This window comes from Bos grunniens, chromosome 23, assembly GCF_055505025.1.
Source record: "Bos grunniens cultivar Pamir isolate PY7600 chromosome 23, Bosgru_T2T1.0, whole genome shotgun sequence".
Lineage (NCBI taxonomy): Eukaryota > Metazoa > Chordata > Mammalia > Artiodactyla > Bovidae > Bos > Bos grunniens.
In genome coordinates this window covers 6,135,877-6,157,161 of record NC_141187.1, presented here as the reverse complement: position 1 = coordinate 6,157,161, position 21,285 = coordinate 6,135,877, and the positions used below count along the sequence as shown (strand labels likewise).

The 21,285-nt window shown below is 40.6% G+C and overlaps 1 protein-coding gene across 2 annotated transcripts in view; it reads right to left on the bottom strand.

The window, feature by feature from the left end:
* Nucleotides 1-17,157, bottom strand: part of HMGCLL1 (3-hydroxy-3-methylglutaryl-CoA lyase like 1) — a 200,019-nt gene extending 182,862 nt beyond the window's left edge. Inside the window, exon 1 of one of the 2 annotated variants that reach the window (XM_086370614.1) lies at nt 16,819-17,157. In XM_086370614.1, coding sequence (XP_086226740.1) covers nt 16,819-16,926 — 108 coding nt within the window. In that variant the 5' untranslated portion in view covers nt 16,927-17,157. The remainder of the gene's footprint in view (nt 1-16,818) is intronic. The other variant, XM_086370613.1, reaches the window with a different exon arrangement.
* Nucleotides 17,158-21,285: the final 4,128 nt, after the last annotated feature.

The following is a 21,285-nucleotide window of genomic DNA, read 5'->3' as shown; positions in this document are numbered from 1 at the left end:
TTTTACAGGGTGAAACGTATTAAAGGTGTTTTTTCTGTAGCTGAAGTTTCCCTTCATGCACACTTCCCTACTTCACAAATCCAAGGAAACATAACTTGGAAAGTAACAAGTGTAAGGAGACATTTGATGCTTTATCAGTGGGATACTCAGCACCACCACTGAATCCAAAACCCGGGCCCACAGCTCACACATTGCAACAGAGAAGCTGTTTCACCCTGAGGGTGTCATCATACCCCGCCATGTCTCCATTCCTTCTCTTGTAAAGTGGGATGACAAGGAGATGCGTATCATACACTCTGTGAACTAACCCAGTAAAAACCTAGACACGGAAAGTGAATGAAAAGCTAGATTCTACTCCTTCTGACCTTTATATGATAGCCATGAAAGAAAAAAATATAGATATTCAAACTTCCAAAATGAGTACATGAATCTTAAAACATTCTAGCCCAATATTTAAAAAAATTATTGAAAGCTACTTATTCTTGTTTATAAAAATAATATCTTTGATATAATTAAACACGTATCTTTTTTGCCAGTCATAAAGTCAGTGAATGTGGCTAAAACTACCTGAGTTTACACTATGAATGGATTTTTAGCACCTACAAACTATTTTATTCTGTAAATATTTACCAGAATCTAAGTATATAAATCTTCTGGATAATAGAAGAGGTAAATGTAGTTTCACCTTTTAGAAAATCTCAGTCTAGCATTCCAAATATTACAAATTTACTAGAGGGATGTTTCTACTTGACCATCTTTGGTGGGGAACAGAGCTTTGATGCAGAAAACAAACGTGAGTTCACTGAGCGCTACTTAAGAGTTGGGGTTGGCAGGGCGGAAATGAAGGACACAGAGAAAGACATTTAAGGAAAGTTTCACCACTAGTAGAAGGTGAGTATCTGTCTTCAAATCAAGGGTGAAAAAGATAATAAAGCAGTTTATAAGATTAGGGGCCTTTATTATTTTTTCTCATAAAACAGTAAATAGATATATGAAAGATGAGCTAATTTTTAAGATTAAAAAAAAGGGAAGATAAACTGGATGTCTGAGGCAGCTAAGGATATGAGGAAGAATGCAAATCCTGTTTAAGACATTCATCTGTTTTTATCTTTTAAGTGTAGTCTTGACAAAATAAAATATTTCCAGAGGTTAATATGGCTCATCTGTGTAGCAGTCAATTTGAATCTTCTACTCAGTCTAACAATCGTGAGACCAGGAAAGCATGCTCATGCATTGATTTTACTGTGGGGTCTTCAAGCAGGCTGGACAATCACTTTCAAATCAGAATTTCTGCTAAAATGATATTCTCTACATATATGAATTTGCTTGGTCTCTTTTAAATACCATCTGCTCCATAAGCATAACACATCAAATTACATGTCTGCACAGTCTAGCCCCTTGGTTGATGAGGGAAAATCAAAAGAAATAAAAATAAAATCTAAGCTTAGAGGAAGAAAATGAGGAAAGGAGAGAGGGTCAGGGAAAGTTGCAGCCCAGAGTGAATAAGCAGAAAGGAAGCCAGAAGACTTGGAGAAGCTCAGAGCTAATGAAAAAAACAAGAACACTGGGTTGGGGGAGGGAAGGATGAGAAAGCCAGCTGGAAGGACAGAAAGCAAGGAAGAGGGAAGCCAACAGAAATCCAAAGGCAGAAAGTACTGGAGAAGGAAGGGAACAGGAAATTTATTGGAAACCAAGTTGTTTTTCCTTTTGTATCCAATGCAATTCTATTCCAGGCAGAACTCTATTCTCACCCTCAGAGAGGCGAAAAGGGAAGTCAAAACTCATAGGAGTCCACGGGCTGGAGCCAGGAGCTCTCCAAAGACAGACTGGAGGAAACACGAGCCAACAGCAGACCCTCTAAAGCAGAGTCTGGGACAAAGGAGGAGCAGCGTCACCCAGCCCAGCGTTTCTCCAAAGACAGCTGAAGCAAAGAACAGCGATAGCTGCTACTGATCAGAATCCCTAGCACATTTAATAAATGCCTCCGTCGACTCCTCTCACCAGCAAGGTCAGGAAACACTGGTAGATGTGAAAACCAGGGGCTCTGGAACCTTAGCTGCCTGAATTCACCTCTGAGATCATCAACTATTGATCATGAGCAAGTCATTCAACCTGTGTCTCAGTTACTGTGTCTACAAAAAGGATTGTTATGAGGATTAAGTGAGTTATTGCGTGTCACGTAGTTAGGCAGTGTCCAGAGCCTATTAAATATGAATCAGGAATGAATCCAGGCAAAGCAAAAGATAAGATTGTAAAGAAGAGGTTAATAAGAAGAAATTACTGCTACCAAATTCACACACATTAAGTGGAAAGATCCAAAATAATCTTACATCAATAGAGACAAAATATAATAAAGAAACTATCCACTTAATCACTCATTTATTTAGTCAGTCATTTAACAAATTTTATTGAACTACATCATACATAAAAAGCAGTAAATAATAGTATACTGTTTCTCTAAAGACAGATACTTAAGTTAGGCATAATAATAATTTTCATGTTTAAAAAATATCTTCTGTATCTTTCGCAATTTTTAGAGTGAAAACCAGTGTAAGTCAGTTTCTCTTTAAAATCTTATCTTTTGATGATGCAGACAACTCTTTATTCATTTTCTAAACTTTAAATTGTTTTCCTATACAAACTGTAATCTATAAGATGAATAAGCTCTAGGAACCTAAGGTATAGTCTCATGATAGTTAATAATATTATATTATAGGCTTGCAAGTTGTTAAGAGGGTATATCTTAAACAATCTCACCACAAAAAAGGCAATGGTGATTTCTTTTAATTAATTACATGATGATTAAGTATGGGATATGATGCAGATACTAGGCAAAACTATGGTAATCATTTTGTAATATATGCATATCAAATCTGTATACCTTAAACTTATAATGTTTGATGTCAACTATATCCCATGAACAGTATGAAAAGGCAAAATGATAGGATACTGAAAGAGAAACTCCCCATGTCGGTAGGTGCCCAATATGCTACTGGAGATCAGTGGAGAAATAACTCCAGAAAGAATGAAGGATGGAGCCAAAGCAAAAACAATACCCAGCTGTGGATGTGACTGGTGATAGAAGCAAGGTTCGACGCTGGAAAGAGCAATATTGCATAGGAACCTGGAATGTCAGGTCCATGAATCAAGGCAAATTGGAAGTGGTCAAATAGGAGATGGCAAGAGTGAACGTTGACATTCTAGGAATCAGCAAACTAAAATGGACTGGAATGGGTGAATTTAACTCAGATGACCATTATATCTACTACTGCGGGCAGGAATCCCTCAGAAGAAATGGAGTAACCATCATGGTCAACAAAAGAGTCTGAAATGCAGTACTTGGATGCAATCTCAAAAACGAAAGAATGATCTCTGTTCGTTGGCAAGGCAAACCATTCAATATCACAGTAATCCAAGTCTATGCCCCAACCAGTAATGCTGAAGAAGCTGAAGTTGAATGGTTCTATGAAGACCTACAAGACCTTTTAGAACCAACCCAAAAAAGATGTCCTTTTCATTATAGGGGACTGGAATGCAAAAGTAGGAAGTCAAGAAACACCTGGAGTAACAGGCAAATTTGGACTTGGAGTACAGAATGAAGCAGGGAAAAGACTAATAGAGCTTTGCCAAGAGAACACACTGGTCATAGCAAACACCCTCTTCCAACAACACAAGAGAAGACTCTATACACGGACATCACCAGATGGTCAACACTGAAATCAGATTGATTATATTCTTTGCAGCCAAAGATGGAGAAGCTTTATACAGTCACCAAAAACAAGACCAGGAGCTAACTGTGGCTCAGATCATGAGCTCCTTATTGCTGAATTCAGACTTAAATTGAAGAAACTAGGGAAAACCACTAGACCATTCAGATCAGATCAGATCAGATCAGTCTCTCAGTGGTGTCCGACTCTCTGCGACCCCATGAATCGCAGCATGCCAGGCCTCCCTGTCCATCACCAACTCCCGGAGTTCACTCAGGGTCATGTCCATCGAGTCAGTGATGCCATCCGCCAATCTCATCCTCTGTCATCCCCTTCTTCTCCTGCCCCGGCATCAGAGTCTTTTCCAATGAGTCAATACTTCGCATGAGGTGGCCAAAGTACTGGAGTTTCAGCTTCAGCATCATTCCCTCCAAAGAAATCCCAGGGCTGATCTCCTTCAGAATGGACTGGTTGGATCTCCTTGCAGTCCAAGGGACTCTCAAGTCTTCTCCAACACCACAGTTCAAAAGCATCAATTCTTGGGCACTCAGCCTTCTTCACAGTCCAACTCTCACATCCATACATGACCACTGGAAAAACCATAGCCTTGACTAGACGGACCTTTGTTGGCAAAGTAATGTCTCTGCCTTTGAATATGCTATCTAGGTTGGTCATAACTTTCCTTCCAAGGAGTAAGCGTCTTTTAATTTCATGGCTGCAGTCACCATCTGTAGTGATTTTGGAGCCCAGAAAAATAAAGTCTGGCACTGTTTCCACTGTTTCCCCATCTATTTCCCATGAAGTGGTGGGACCGGATGCCATGATCTTCGTTTTCTGAATGTTGAGCTTTAAGCCAACTTTTTCACTCTCCACTTTCACTTTCATCAAGAGGCTTTTGAGTTCCTCTTCACTTTCTGCCATAAGGGTGGTGTCATCTGCATATCTGAGGTTATTGAGATTTCTCCCAGCAATCTTGATTCCAACTTGTGTTTCTTTCAGTCCAGTGTTTCTCATGATGTACTCTGCATATAAGTTAAATAAACAGGGTGACAATATACAGCCTTGACAAACTTCTTTTCCTATTTGGAACCAGTCTGTTGTTCCATGTCCAGTTCTAACTGTTGCTTCCTGACCTGCATACAAATTTCTCAAGAGGCAGGTCAGGTGGTCTGGTATTCCCATCTCTTTCAGAATTTTCCACAGTTTATTGTGATCCACACAGTCAAAGGCTTTGGCATAGTCAATAAAGCAGAAATAGATGTTTTTCTGGAACTCTCTTGCTTTTTCTATGATCCAGCGGATGTTGGCAATTTGATCTCTGGTTCCTCAGGTGTGACCTAAATCAAATCCCTTATGATTATACAGTGGAAGTGAGAAATAAGATTTAAGGGCCTAGATCTGATAGATAAGAGTGCCTGATGAACTATGGACTGAGATTCGTGACATTGTACAGAAGACAGGGATCAAGACCATCCCCATAGAAAAGGAATGCAAACAAGCAAAATGGCTGTCTGGGGAGGCCTTACAAATAGCTGTGAAAAGAAGAGAAACAAAAAGCAAAGGAGAAAAGGAAAGATATAAGCATCTGAATGCAAAGTTCCAAAGAATAGCAAGGAGAGATAAGAAAGCCTTCCTCAGTGATCAATGCAAAGAAATAGAGGAAAACAACAGAATGGGAAAGACTAGAGATCTCTTCAAGAAAATTAGAGGTACCAAGGAAACATTTCATGCAAAGATGGGAACAATAAAGGACAGAAATGGTATGGACCTAACAGAAGCAGAAGATATTATTAGAAGAGGTGGCAAGAATACACAGAAGAAGTGTACAAAAAAGATCTTTACAACCCAGATAATCACGATGGTATGATCATTCACCTAGAGCCAGACATTCTGGAATGTGAAGTCAAGTGGGCCTTAGAAAGCATCACTACGAACAAAGCTAGTGGAGGTGATGGAATTCCAGTTGAGCTATTTCAAATCCTGAAAGATGATGCTGTGAAAGTGCTGCACTCAATATGCCAGCACATTTGGAAAACTCAGCAGTGGCCACAGGACTGGAAAAGGTCAGTTTTCATTCCAATCCCAAAGAAAGGCAATGCCAAAGAATGCTCAAACTACCACACAATTGCACTCATCTCACACGTTAGTTAAGTAATGCTCAAAATTCTCCAAGCCAGGCTTCAGCAATACGTGAACCATGAACTTCCTGATGTTCAAGCTGGTTTTAGAAAAGGCAGAGGAACCAGAGACCAAATTGCCAACATCCTCTGGATCATCAAAAAAGCAAGAGAGTTCCAGAAAAATATCTATTTCTGCTTTATTGACTATGCCAAAGCCTTTGACTGTGTGGATCACAATAAACTGTGGAAAATTCTGAAAGAGATAGGAATAGCAGACCACCTGACCTGCCTCTTGAGAATCTGTATGCAGGTCAGGAAGCAACAGTTAGAACTGGACATGGAACAACAGACTGGTTCCAAATAGGAAAAGGAGTACGTCAAGGCTGTATATTGTCACCCTGCTTATTTAACTTCTATGCAGAGTACATCATGAGAAACGTTGGGCTGGAAGAAGTACAAGCTGGAATCAAGATTGCCGAGAGAAATATCAATAACCTCAGATATGCAAATGACACCACCCTTATGGCAGAAAGTGAAGAGGAACTCAAAAGCCTCTTGATGAAAGTGAAAGTGGAGAGTGAAAAAGTTGGCTTAAAGCTCAACATTCAGAAAACGAAGATCATGGCATCCAGTCCCATCACTTCATGGGAAATAGATGGGGAAACAGTGGAAACAGTGCCAGACTTTATTTTGGGGGCTCCAAAATCACTGTAGATGGTGACTTCAGTCATGAAATTAAAAGACGCTTACTCTTTGGAAGAAAAGTTATGACCAACCTAGATAGCATATTCAAAAGCAGAGACATTACTGCCAACAAAGGTCCATCTAGTCAAGGCTATATGGTTTTTCCAGTGGCCATGTATGATGTGAGAGTTGGACTGTGAAGAAAGCTGAGCACCAAAAAATTGATGCTTTTGAACTGTGGTGTTGGAGAAGACTCTTGAGAGTCCCTTGGACTGCAAGGAGATCCAACCAGTCCATTGTGAAGGAGATCAGCCCTGGGATTTCTTTGGAAGGAATGATGCTGAAGCTGAAACTCCAGTACTTTGTCACCTCATGTGAAGTGTTGACTCATTGGAAAAGACTCTGATACTGGGAGGGATTGGAGGCAGGAGGAAAAGGGGATGACAGAGGATGAGATGACTGGATGGCATCACCAACTCGATGGACCTGAGTCTGAGTGAACCCCGGGAGATGGTGATGGACAGCGAGGCCTGGCGTGCTGCGATTCATGGGGTCGCAAAGAGTCGGATACGACTGAGTGACTGAACTGAACTGATATCTCAATAAACCTGGGAAAATAAATAATAAATTATTAATGTCAATAGTTTGCATATTATCTGGAATGTAACCAGTTCAAAAGCTTTGTAACATGGTAAATGAATATATTTTTTACAATTCAAATTATATTGCAAAATTAGTGCTTTTTATATTTCCACTCTTATTGTTAATCCTTCAATTAGCTTGTTCAGAACAAACTTGTCACTGAGAACCAGAAAATCTGGTGAGAGTGCGTGCTAAGTCTCTTCAGTTTTGTTCGACTCTTTGCGACCCTATGGACTATAGCCCACCAAGCTCTACTGTCCATTCAATTTTCCAGACAAGAATACTGAAGTGGGCTGCCATTCCCTTCTCCAGGGGATCTTCCTGACTCAGGTATTGGACCTGCGTCTCCTGAGGCTCCTGCACTGTAGGTGGATTCTTTCCTGTTGAGCCACCAGGGAAGCCAGAAAATCTGGTAAAAATTAGTGAAAAACTCCTTTTGATAGCCTTAGGGGTTTCTGAGAGTAGGTTCACTTCAGTGGCCAAGATACCATGCAGAAGAAAAACATGAAGTGATTAAGGCTAATTTTCAGCATGACTTTTCCCCTTGGGGCATTTGCCAATTCTAATGTAATTAGGTGAAAAGCTAGGATGAGCATCAGAGCTCCCAGGAGCCTGAGAGGTTGAGGAGGAAATATTTCTGAGTTCAGATCCCAAAAAGGAGAAGACATTCTGGTAAACTCTCTAGGGCTTTAGTCAGAACCCTGAAGGATGACAAGATAAAAATTAGGATGACAAGAAAAGAGAAGCCTTCACAAATGAAGCAGGTCCAGCCTCGAATCAGCTAAATATATGATTGCCTTAAGATAAGCTACCCTTGTGACTGAACAACAGCAAAAGCTACCCTTGTACTAATTGCCTGCTAGAAGCAAAAGATAAATCTTCCTGACCTCACACCCATCAGAACTGTTCATGTTCAGTTGCTCAGTCATGTCCAACTCTTTGCGACCCCATGGACTGCAGCATGCCCCGTCCTTTACTATCTCTTGCAGTTTGTTCAAACTCAAATCCATTGAGTCGATGACACCATCCAACCATCTCATCCTCTGTCGCCCCCTTCTCCTCCCGCCTTCAATCTTTCCCAGCATCAGGGTCTTTTCCAGTGAGTCACCTTTCACATCAGGTGCTCAACTAAAGCTTCAACTTCAGCATCAGTCCTTCCAATCAATATTCACTGTTGACTTCCTTTAGGATTGACTGGTTTGACCTCCTTGCTGTCCAAGGGACTCTCAAGAGTCTTCTCCAACAGCACAGTTCACAAGCATCAATTCTTCAGTGCTCAGCCTTCTTTATGGTCCAACTCTCACATCTGTACATTACTACTGGAAAAATCATAGCTTTGACTATACAGACTTTTGTCAGCAAACTGATGTCTCTGCTTTTTAATACGCTGTCTACATTTGTCATAGCTTTTCTTTCAAGGAGCAAGTGTCTTTTAATTTCATGGCTGCAGCCACTGTCCACAGTGATTTTGGAGCCCAAGAAAATAAAGTCTCTCACTGTTTCCTTTTTTTCCTACATCTATTTGCCATGAAGTGATGGGACCGGATGCCATAATCTTAGTTTTCTGAATGTTGAGTTTTAAGCTAGCTTTTTTACTCTCCCCTTTCACCTTCATCAAGAGGCTCTTTAGTTCCTCTTTGCTTTCTGCCAGAAGGGTGGTGTCATCTGCATATCTGAGGTTATTGGTATTTCTCCAGGCACGCATCAGAATGACTATTATCAAAATGACAAGAAATAAGTGTTGGTGTTGTTGGTGAGGATGTGGAGAAGAGGGAAAGCTTGTGCATTGCAGCCACTATAGAAAACATTTCTGAGTATGAAGGTTCCTCAAAAGGTGAGAAATAAAACTATCATATGATTCAACAATTCTACTTCTAAGTGTTTCTCCCAAGGATAGGAAATCACTATCTCAAATAGATATCTTCACTCCCATGATCACTGCAGCATTATTTACAATAGCCAAGAGGTGAAAACAACCCAAGTGTCCACTGATGAATGGATAAATGTGCTATATATTTACACAAAGGCACATTATTCAATCATAAAAAGAAGGAAATCATGCCATTTGCTACCAGATGGGGCCTAACGACATCATGTTAAGCAAAACAAGTCAGACAGAGAAAGACAAATACTGTACTATCTCACTTACATGTAGAATCTTAAATAGAGAGAGAGAGAAAACAGGCTTGTGGTTTCCAAAGGCAGTTTGTAGAGGGTGAGCAAAAAGAGGTGGGGGAACAGTTAATCTTTTCTGGAGAAGGACAGTATGACTGAAAGCCTCAAATTTCATCTATAATATTTACATAACAGGTGTCTAACTTAAACTGAAAAGCTAGTAGGCTTTCCAAGAGGGAAGATAAATGAAAGAAACCCCCTGAAGATTTGAATATTGGAATGATCAGAGATGAAACTTAAGATAACTGATAAACATTCAAGAATTCTTGATATGATGGAAAGAGAGCTAAAAATTGGTTTCAGAAACAAGGTAGAAATGTAGTAATTCAAAAATATAACTAAAAATTAAGGATACAAATTAAATTAGCAGCAAATTAGACAAAGCTAAATTGGGAATTAGTGAAATGGAATATACTTGAGAAAAATATTCAGATCGACAATGGTAAGAAAAGATGAAAAATACAAAAGTGAGTATAAGAAACCAATGGGGCACAACAAAATGTTCTAAGATTCTTCAAACTGTAGGTCTAAGTTGGAGGTAAAAAAGAAATAAGTAATATTTGAAAGCAACTGGTTGAAAATTTCCCCAAACACATAGAAACCAACAAGCATCAAGTCATAGACCCAAGAAGCACTATGAACCACTATCAGATATGAAGAAAACTATCTCTAGACAAATCATAGTCATACTGTTGGAAACCAAAGATAACAAGAAGAGAACTGAAGATAGGTTATCATCAAAGGTCCAAAAATAAAGCCAACAGCTGATTTCTCTCTTATTTGTCCCTGGTTTCCATTTATCTATTGAGAAATCTGCATTTTGTATGGTTGCCATGTCATGTATCCTAACTCTGTATATGGAACATATATTTAAAGTCAATATTCATTATATTTATGCATTTTGTATGCATGTATACATAAATGTAATTTCAAGCAAATAAGAACTAAAAGTATCACCACCAGATTTTTATTAAAGAAAATATTAAAGCAAACACTTTAGGGTGAAGGGGAATAATTCCAGATGAAGGGATGGATCTTTAGAAAGTAACGAAGAGCAAGGAAATGGGAAATACACACATAAATATAAATGTACATTGACTGTATAAGTATATATTACAAATATAGCATGTAGAGGATGAATACATACAATATATGAAGGCACTAACAGGAGTTAATTTTTAATATAGAACTAATTTATATGATATTTTAATAAGTCAAGTTTGCGTGTTGACACCTTCTAGGTAACAACGAACAGTACTGTAGAAACAGTATGCCACGGGCTATCTTCGTGGAGGTGCCCTGTGGTTTCCTGCTTCAAGGATGCTTGGACTGCACCTGGTGATCCTGCCCGGCCCGCCCCTCGAACCAGCCCTGGCCAACCTCCCTGCCCCTCTGCCCCTCGGGGTCCGCCGCCCCTCCGGGTCCCCCAGCCCCTCCAGCACGGCTCAGCCCACACGGCCTTTCCCGGCCGCCCAGGGCCGCGCCGCCTCGCAGGTGCGCAGAACGGCCAGCAGGACTCCAGACGGCCGTGACCGCCAGAGTGACCTGGAGCGCGAGGCCTCCTACGTCTGCCTGTCCGTGTCTTACTCTGTGGACGGCGGTTATGTGGCTTTGAAAGGCTTTGCCAACTTTCACCAATCTCGTGGGGAGAGGGAACATGCTGAGAAACGGATGAGCTGCAGAACTAAGGAGGTGGCCGAACCGTCCTTTGGGATACCAGGAAACCGGACCCTGATGACGGCAAGAATGGGCTGAATGCAATGGAATGTGCGCTACACTACTGATTCCAGTAGTCAATCTGCCATGACTGGAACTGCACACACCGGCCACTGACAAAAAATGACCCCCATTTGTGTGACTTCATTGACACTCACTGCCTGAAAGAGTAGGTGAAATCCATCAAAGAACTGGGTGAGCACGGAACCAACCTGTGCAAGATGGGGGCCCCCGAATCTGGCAGGGCAGAGTACCCCTTGATAAACACACCCAGGGAAACACTGTAAGGATAACGAGAGCGAGAGCTAAGCCTTAGGCTGGCTCCCTGGTCCCCAGGACAGTGCACACATGTTTGGATTAGCTCCACCTTTTCTGTAAGTTGTACTAAAACATCTACTTAAGTTATTTTCTTAGTACCATTCCTGCAAATAAACTGGTACCCCCTCCCCCCAAAAAAAACCCAGTATATAACCACCAAGCTAATGCAGGGGAAAAATGAATTTTAAAAATTATGTAATTTCAGAGAAGTCATAAAACAAGTAAAAAGGGTGATGTAAAGGGCCAAAGAACACCTGAGTCAAACAGAAAACAAGCAGTGGGATAGGCTGGTAGTTTGTTTTCTTTTTGACAATTCCTCCCCACTGACCCTAAGGTGTTTATTAACAGCTGAGCACTGTTAACCATAAAGTATATAGTCACTTTAATCTTTTCACTAAATTTAAACAAAAATATTATATATTCAGGTTAAACTCAAGAGATCCTCTAACACTAAATACTTTACTTAGAATCTTAATTTTTGCTCACAGCAAATGCAACTTAAAAGGATCAGGATAAAATGTAAAATAACTATAAACTTAATCTCACGTAATCTACAATTGTATCTTTAAAAAACAAAACAAACATATTTAAAATGCTATTTATGATAGAATTTAGACCATTGGAAATTTTATGGCTGTGATAGGGTATTAATATATAAAGAGATTTAGTTATTGCTTAAGTCTCTTTATTAATATAGAAAGAAATTTAGTTACTGAATCAAACAAGGACTATTTTACAAGGACACTTCATTTTAATCAAAACTTGAAACCACCAGTTAAGCCAGCTTCATCATATCCATTTTAACTGAGACGAATAATAAAAAATAAAATAGACCCTAAGCGATAGCTTGAACCACAGAAGGATCAGTTTTGACCTCCTGGAATTCTTCTGAGAAACCCATTAAGGAATTCTTCTGAGAAACCAATGCCATTACCAAAAAAGAGAAACAAAAAGAGAGAGAGAGAGAGATCTAAAGAATTTTATTATGTTGAGCTGTTGTAGCGTAAGCCTTTAATGCACATTGACTCATTTTATATTTGGTAATAAATTGCTAAGTTCCAAAAAAGTGTATTTGTACTTACACACAAATATAATATTTTATCTTAATAGTTTATTGGTAGCAGAAAAGAGTCTAGGTTTTGAATCTTCTATTGACTAGCACAGATTCTTCCAAAACAGAGCACTCTGTCTGTCCCAGATGCAACCAAATTATTTCAAAACTTAGGGGCCCTACCCATGATTCCCTCTACCATAGTTAGCAGTGGAGAAATAGTTAAGCTCATTTAACAACCTCCAGAATCAATTTTCAACTCTTTCCCCATGAAAGTATGACTAAATTTGATCAGATGAAAAGATAATATACAACCTAAATGTCCATCAACATGTGAATGGACCGAGAAGATATGGTATGCATATATTGTTAAGTCACTTCAATCGTGTCCGACTCTGTGCGACCCCATAGATGGCAGCCCACCAGGCTCCCCCATCCCTGGGATTCTCCAGGCAAGAACGCTGGAGTGGGTTGCCATTTCCTTCTCCAATGCATGAAAGTGAAAAGTGAAAGTGAAGTCGCTCAGGCATGTCTGACTCTTAGCGACCCCATGGACTGCAGCCCACCAGGTTCCTCCGTCCACAGGATTTTCCAGGCAAGAGTACTGGAGTGGGGTGCCATTGCCTTCTCCAGTGGCATGCATATATACACATATGTATGATGGACTATTACTCAGCCAAAAAATGAATGATAATGTCATTTGCAGCAACACAGATGCAACTAGAGAATCATACTAAGTGAAGAATTAATAAGTCAGAGAGACAAATACCATATGATATATCACTTATATGTTGAATTTAAAGAATGATATAAATGAAATTATTTACAAAACAGAAACAGACTCATAGACATAGAAAACAATTTTACAAATACCAAAGGAAAAGGTGGGAGGCATATATTAGGAACTTGGAGTCAATAGATACACACTGCTGCCGCTGCTGCTGCTAAGTCGCTTCAGTAGTGTCCGACTCTGGGCGACCCCATAGACGGCAGCCCACCAGGCTCCCCCATCCCTGGGATTCTCCAGGCAAGAACACTGGAGTGGGTTACCATTTCCTTCTCCAATGCATGAAAGTGAAAAATGAAAGAGAAGTCGCTCAGTCGTGTCCAACTCCCAGCGACCCCATGGACTGCAGCCCACCAGGCTCCTCCATCCATGGGAATTTCTACACTACTATATATAAAATAGATAAACAAGGTCCTACTGTGTAGCATAGGAAGCTATAATCAATATCTTGTAATAATCTATAATGGAAAAGAATACAAAAAAGAATATGTATGTATAACTGAATCACTTTTCTGCACACTTGTAAAACATTATAAATTATAGTTCAATTTTAAAAAGGTAAAACACAAACAGTAATAATATCCACCTATCAGCACTAAGACCAAACTTTACTGACATCTGTCTTAACTGTCATCACGTTGGAATTCACATAAAAAAGATTAGTGTTGTACTACAATGTGCCAGTCATTGTCTTGGACCCCGAAAAGTGCTAAGAAGGAGTTCATGGTCCCCGTATACTTGAGATGCTTATGCCCTAGAAGGGTAAACCTCTATTCTTTTGTTCATTCAGGAGAAATTAATTGGCCATCAAAAACTAATTGGACATTTTATTCATTGTTGAGAATTTTGTGGTGGAAATTTTCCTCACTTTTATGATGCTTACAGTCAGGTAGGGAATTAAACATTAAATGGTAACAAAAATAAATATAGTAATTCATTTATATATAGTGAACAGTGCACTGTGAAACGTAAGGTAACAGGAAATGCTTGGCTTGAGAATCTGAGAAAGTAAAATCTGAGTTTAAGATCTCAAGGTTAATTAGTTGAAAAGAATCTTTCTATCAGAAAGGTAAATAGATAAAGGCCCTGTTTCCAGAGGAAAGATGATTGGAAAACTCAAAGAAGGACACAGTGGCAAGCATAAGACATGGCTTAAGACAATGCTGCGCAGATGCGATGAAGATATCATCTGAGCCTTCCAAGAATACATTAAAGGTTTTGCTTGCTATTCACTCTTAAAAGCAATGAGAATTCACAGAAGGTTGTGAAACAGGAGAACAGCATGATATCATTTGAAATAGAGAACATCTCTCAACTAGCTGTCGAAACAGGGGGTTGAAGGATGACAAGACTCCAGTAGCGCACTGGAAAGAAAATGCCACTTTAAAATCCAGCAGTAAGTTGGAAAAGCAGATGGATCTGAGGGAAATTCAAGAGGTAAAACTGCAGGACTTAGTGACACCCTGGATATGACAGAAAGAAGGAAATGGACTCTTGGTTTGCACTTCCAGGGCAGAATGAATTGTGACAGTATTCCCTGTGTTAGGAACTTGTAGAGAAGGGCTGCAGTTGGAAGAGGAAGAATGTGAGTCTGATTTTGCAAATGTTGAGTCTGAATTGCTTTGGAGATACTCAAGTGATGTCAGCTGAGCAGATGGACATCAGGACTGGAGTTTAAGAGACAGAAGGGACTACAAGTCTGGAAGATACAGATATACTAATAGTGTCAGAAACTGTGAGTGTAGATTCAAAGTCCTGAGAAATCTACATATTTACCAGACAGACAGAGGCCACTGAGCCAGTCTGATTCCAGCCTGAGGAACCCAGAGCAGTAGGGCTAAAAGCAGTAAGGATGTTAAACAGAGAAGCCAGGGAAGGAGGTAAATTGCAGAGTCAAGTGTCAGGTATCAACAGGACAAGACCTACATTACAATTCCACAACAATTCCACAAGTCCCACTAGAGCACAGAAAAAGGATACTGACCTTAGAAAGAGAAAAGAGTTGATCAAAAGAAGTGATCTTTAAGCTGTGCCTGAGGAATGAATAGGAGTTTCTTAAGCAAATCAGTCCAGGGATAAAAAGGCAATGTTTAGAGAAGGTATAGCAATTTCTCAAAAAGGAAACAAAACATCTTCATTAGGCTGGTGAATATCCCAAAACCCTATTTCCTACATTCCTAGATCAGTCATTCTAGTCATTTTCAATTACCCTGCTTTTACATTCTAACAGGGAAAAGTAGGCACCCTAGCAGTCTAGCCTCTGTCACAGTCCCCAAACCCACAAAATCAGAATATGGGGTGAGAGAAGAGAAAAATAATATTAACATAGCAACAGAAGTCATATACAGTCTCACACTTTTTCACTGAAATGTAAGGATTTCTGATTCTGTAACAGAGTAAATATGAAGGTTTAAAGTTATAATACAAAGATCAAAGGAGAAGACCAAAAAATTGAATAGAAGACATACAAACATATGGGAACATGAAGACTAATTTTCCTTCTCTTGCATTGTCAGTAAAAGTCTTTGAGTTAGACGACCTCCGCCATCTTTCAGGTAATGAGGACAAATCTTTGAAAGAATCCACGATTGCTGAACTCCAATCTGTAGAACTAAGGTTACAATTCACATGGTGATACATTGAAGATACACTGAATGTAAAACTATAGGAAAAACGGAGCCTAATATCAGTATTAGAATAGTTGATTGGCTGATTCATGTCAATGTATGGCAAAAAACACAATATTTTTTAAAGAAAAAAAATAAAGAAATAAAGACACAAACTCAAATTATGCTTACCCGCTAAACTGTTACATTTAACACAAGTTTTTATATTGTACTTAGATGTATAAAGAATAAATATTTTGCATCCAGCAAAATTTGAAAAATTAATAGCTAAACTCTCATAGTCTCCTTCCCTTTTCCCACATTTTAACATTCACTTAACAACTACCTATTTCTCTGTGAATCTTCAAATTGTAAGCTCTTTTAAGATAAAATCAATTTCTGTATAGAGATTTTCTCCATTTACTTGCCATTTCCGGTTGAGACTGCATTAAATTGCAGGCCTGTGGCTACTCTTCACCTGCCCTCATAGTTGCCTTCAAATGGGATTTCAGGCATCACATGAGAATACATTTTGCTCTGAAATCCTTCTGCTATTTACCATCTTCCCCCATCTTGTTCAAGGGTGTTGGAGCATAAATACATTACAGATAAGGGATGATTTCACCCCACCCTGTTTTCCTAGCCTTCGGTGTTGGCTTCCTTCCGTTTTTCTGCCTCACATTCCGACAAATTCGTCGCCTTTGTCACACAATAATAAGAAGAGAATTGCAAAGAGAGACGCTGTCCTCAGACAAGTGCTGCATTTCACAGGAAGGATCCTTTCCCAGGGAAACGCAGAGAAGGAACACTTTCCTTCAGACCACCTGCACGTGGCCAAGGTAGGGAATTCAAAGGGCCTCCCCGAGGGGCGGGTCCGCAAATTCACCCGGGAGAGGGTGGGAACCCTTTTCAGGGGAGAGGCCTTCACACCGCAGAACCGCTGCAGGAGGGCCCCGGGCGGAGAGGCGCCGCGGCGGGAGAGGTGGGGACGCCCCGGGCCGCGAGATGGTACCTGCGCGGGCTCGAGCGCCCCTGCCACTGAATCCCCGATCCAGAGATGCTCGCGCAGCAGCTGCTGGTAGCTGAGGCAGTGCTTCACCGCGCAGGGCACGTTCCCCATGGCGGGGCCCGGGCAGCGCGGGGAGAGCGGAGGGAGCAGGCAGGGGGCGAGCGATGGGGCCAACGCCCAGGGATGCTCAGCTTGCGGGCGGCGGAGCGCCTCCCGCCTCCCGCCTCCCGCGCGCGCTCTGCGCACTGCGGCGGCGCCGGGCAGGACGCCGACGGGCACCTGCGCACACGCGGTCCACCCCGGGCCGAGCCGGCCAGTCTCAGCCTGGCGCGCGCGTTCCGCATTGTGCGTAGCACTCGGGACTGAGAGTTGGCACACACTTGCACTTACAGGCTTCTCATCTGGTTCAGACCCCACAGATAAAGCAAGGGTTAGGTCTCCACCAAAGTAGAAGCATCTGTGTTTTCCTTTGGGGAGTTGGCTCATGCCCGAGTATGATTTTCCTGGCCTTGAACTCACCTGAGTTTATCTTCATGAAAATAAGCTTGACAGATGCACACTGCTATGTTTAAAACGGATAATCAACAAGGACCTACTGTATAGCACAGTAAGCTTTGCCCAATATTTTGTAATAACCTAAATGGGAAAAGAACTAGAAAAAAAGAATAGATGCCTGTATATGCGTAACTTGGCTGTCCATAGGAAACTAACAAAACGTTGTTAATCAACTATATTACTAAAATAAAAATTTTAAAATAAAGATATCGGCCATATTGGATTAAAGCCCAGTCAAATGAGCCTCCCTTTAACTTGATTACCTATATAAAACTCTCTAGAAATAAGGTCACATTCTGAGATACCAGTTCAGGTCAGTTCAGTCGCTCAGTGGTGTCTGACTCTGCAGCCCTGTGGACTGCAGCACACCAGGCTTCCCTGTCCAACACCAACTCCTAGAGCCTGCTCAAACTCATGTCCATCAAGTCAGTGATGCCATTCAACCATATCATCTTCTGTCGTCCCCTTCTCCTCCTGCCCTCAATCTTTCCCAGCATCAGGGTTTTTTCCAGTGAGTCAGTTCTTCGCATCAGGTGGGCAAAGTATTGGAGCTTCACCTTCAGCATCAGTCCTTCCAATGAATATTCAGGACTGATTTCCTTTAGGATGGACTGATTGGGTCTCCTTGCAGCCCAAGGGACTCTCAAGAGTCTTCTCCCACACCACAGTTCAAAAGCATCAATTCTTTGGCGCTCAGCTTTCTGTATAGTCCAACTCCCACATCCATATGCGACTACTGGAAAAACCAAAGCTTTGACTAGACGGACCTTTGTTGGCAAAGTAATGTCTCTGCCTTGTAATATGCTGTCTAGGTTGGTCATAGCTTTTCTTCCAAGGAGCAAGCGTCTTTTAATTTCATGGCTGCAGTCACCATCTGCAGTGATTTTGGAGCCCCAAAAAGTAAAGTCTCTCACTATTTCCATTGTTTCCCCATCTGTTTGCTATGAAGTGATGAAACCATATGCTATGATCTTAGATTTTTGAATGTTGAGTTTTAAGCTAAATTTTTCACTCTCCTCTTTCACTTTCATCAAGAGGCTCTTCAGTTCTTCGTCACTTTCTGCCATATGGGTGGTGCCATCTGCATATCTGAGGTTATTGATATTTCTCCCAGCAATCTTGATTCCAGCTTGTACTTCATCCAGCCTGGCATTTCACATGATGTACTCTGCATAGAAGTTAAATAAGCATGGTGACAGTATACAGCCTTGGCATACTCCTTTCCCAGTTTGGAGACAGTTTGTTGTTCCATGTCCAGTTCTAACTGTTGCTTCTTGACCTGCATACAGATTTATCAGGAGGCAGGTCAGGTGGTCTGGTATTCCCATCTCTTTCAGAATTTTCCACAGTTTATTGTGATCCACACAGTCAAAGACTTTGGCATAGTCAATAAAGCAGAAGTACATGTTTTTCTGGAACTCTCTTGCTTTTTTGATGATCCAACAGATGTTGGCAATTTGATCTCTGGTTCCTCTGCCTTTTCTAAATCCATCTTGAACATCTGGAAGTTCACAGTTCACGTACTTTTGAAGTCTGGCTTGGAGGATTTTGAGCATTACTTTGCTAGCGTATGATATGAGTGCAATTGTGAGGTAGTTTGAACATTCTTTGGCATTGCCTTTCTTTGGAACTGGAATGAAAACTGACCTTTTCCAGTCCTGTGGCCACTGCTGAGTTTTCCAAATTTGCTGGCATATTGAGGCAGCACTTTCATAGCATCATCTTTTAGGATTTGAAATAGCTCAACTGCAATTCCATCACCTCCACTAGCTTTGTTCGTAGTGATGCTTCCTAGGCCAACTTGACTTCACATTCCAGGATGTCTGGCTCTAGGTGAGTGATCACACCATTGTGGTTATCTGGGTCATGAAGATCTTTTTTGTGCAGTTCTTCTGAGATACCAGAAGATAGGCTTTCGACATGTGAATTTGGAAAGTGGGAACATCCTGTAACCCATGGATCCTCCACTTTTGTTGTCCTCTCTTCTCTGCCAATTGTCATTAATCTTTTCCTGAACTGTTTGAGAGCAATAATAGATATGACCTCCACCCCTCACGATGCCTTAATTCACCAGTGTGTATTTCCCCCAGGCAAAGACAGTCTCTTGCATCACCACTAAACAACCCTCCAGAACAGAAAATCACCCTTGGTACAGCACTACCATCCAATCCACATATCCCATGCAAATTTCACCAACTGTCTCAATGATGTCCCATTTGGAAAAAAAAAAAACAAACTTGATTTTAAGTATTATGAGAGGAACTTGGAACTATGCTTAATATTTTTACATGCCCTGTAAAAGAAAAGAATCTGGAGAAGTATATGTATGTAAATGTATATAAACATATACATATACATATATGCTTCCCTGGTGGCCCAGAGGGTAAAGAATCTACCTGCAATGCAGGAGAAACAGGTTCCATACTTGGGTCAGGAAGATCCCCTGGAGAAGGAATGCCTACCCACTCCAATATTCTTGCCTGGAGAATTCCATGGACAGAAGAGCCTAGTGGGCTATAATCCATGGAGTTGCAGAGTCAGACATGACTGAGAGACTAACACACACACACACACACACACACACACATACATACATATGCATATATATATATATGTATTATAACTCAGCCTATACATATATAATACATATGCCAAGCTTCTGTTTTTCCTTTGCTACTGTTCACTTTGCTTCTAATGTTGTTTTCATATATTGAAAAAAAAAGATGCAGATCCAGAATCTTTACATGGAAGAGTTCTTTATGTCCTTTTTTTATTTCCTTGTAAGGGCACCACCTTAGTTAATTCTATAATGGTTTCTTTTCATATAGAATTACTATATCAATTATATCAATCTATGGCATATGCTAAAATAAATTTCTTGGAGAGTGGAAAAATATGAATCACTTTGCTATACACCTGAAACTGACACAATGTTGTAAATCAGCTATCCTTCAATTAAAAACTTACAAAATATGAACAGTAAACATTCTAAGGCAATTTGCAAGGTTAGAACCCTTATGTGCAGCAGTGTAATAAAGAAGAAAAGATAGAAGGTAGTCGATTAGGGAAGATGTCACAGATAATTTGGCAAGTCAGTCAGCTGACAGTAAGTGGGTAATACAGGTTAAGCACTGAAATAGAGTTGCATTGCTTAAAGAAATCCAGGGCACACAATTACTGAAGCTATAAAGGTTCAAGTCATCAAATGAAAATTGTAAACACATCCATGTCCTTAGAATAGGACTAGTCTTGGGTAGTGAAGCGTTGGGGAGATGGTCCTAGAACAGACCACCTCTCTTCCTACCACTCTTTCACAAGCACAAATACACCGACACACTCTGAAACTCTTCAGCATGAGTTCAGCACCTGCATTTGAATGGACAGCCATCAAGAATAGCCTCGTGTGGCAACGTGGCCTGGCCAGGAGCACCAGTCAGCCCCACTGTCTGCTGCAGCAAGCACTGTTACACATGAAAGGATTCAACGACTACTTTGCACAACATAGTATAAACACACTTAAGGAATTTAACACGCAGAATAAGCAAGTCATCATTCACGCTTCTGAGAGTAGTGAGACTTCCACTAGTAACAGAAATAAAGCAGTTAAGGACAGAACAAGGCAAAGAGTGGGAGAGGGAACTTTTGGATCCTTATTGGAACAGGACTGGAAGGGCAAAGAGGATGAAGGGAACTCTTGTCACTTTGATCAAGGTTGATTAACATGAAGAACATGATCAGAACTGCCAAAGTGAGGTCATGCAATTCTTGAAAGCCTCTAAAATTCTCTAAAGCAAAAGATTGAACTCTAATGCAAAAGACTCAAAACAGAACCACCATAAGACCAATCAACCCCACTACTGTGTATATTCCATAATTCAAAAAGACGCATGTACCCTAATGTTCATACCAGCACTA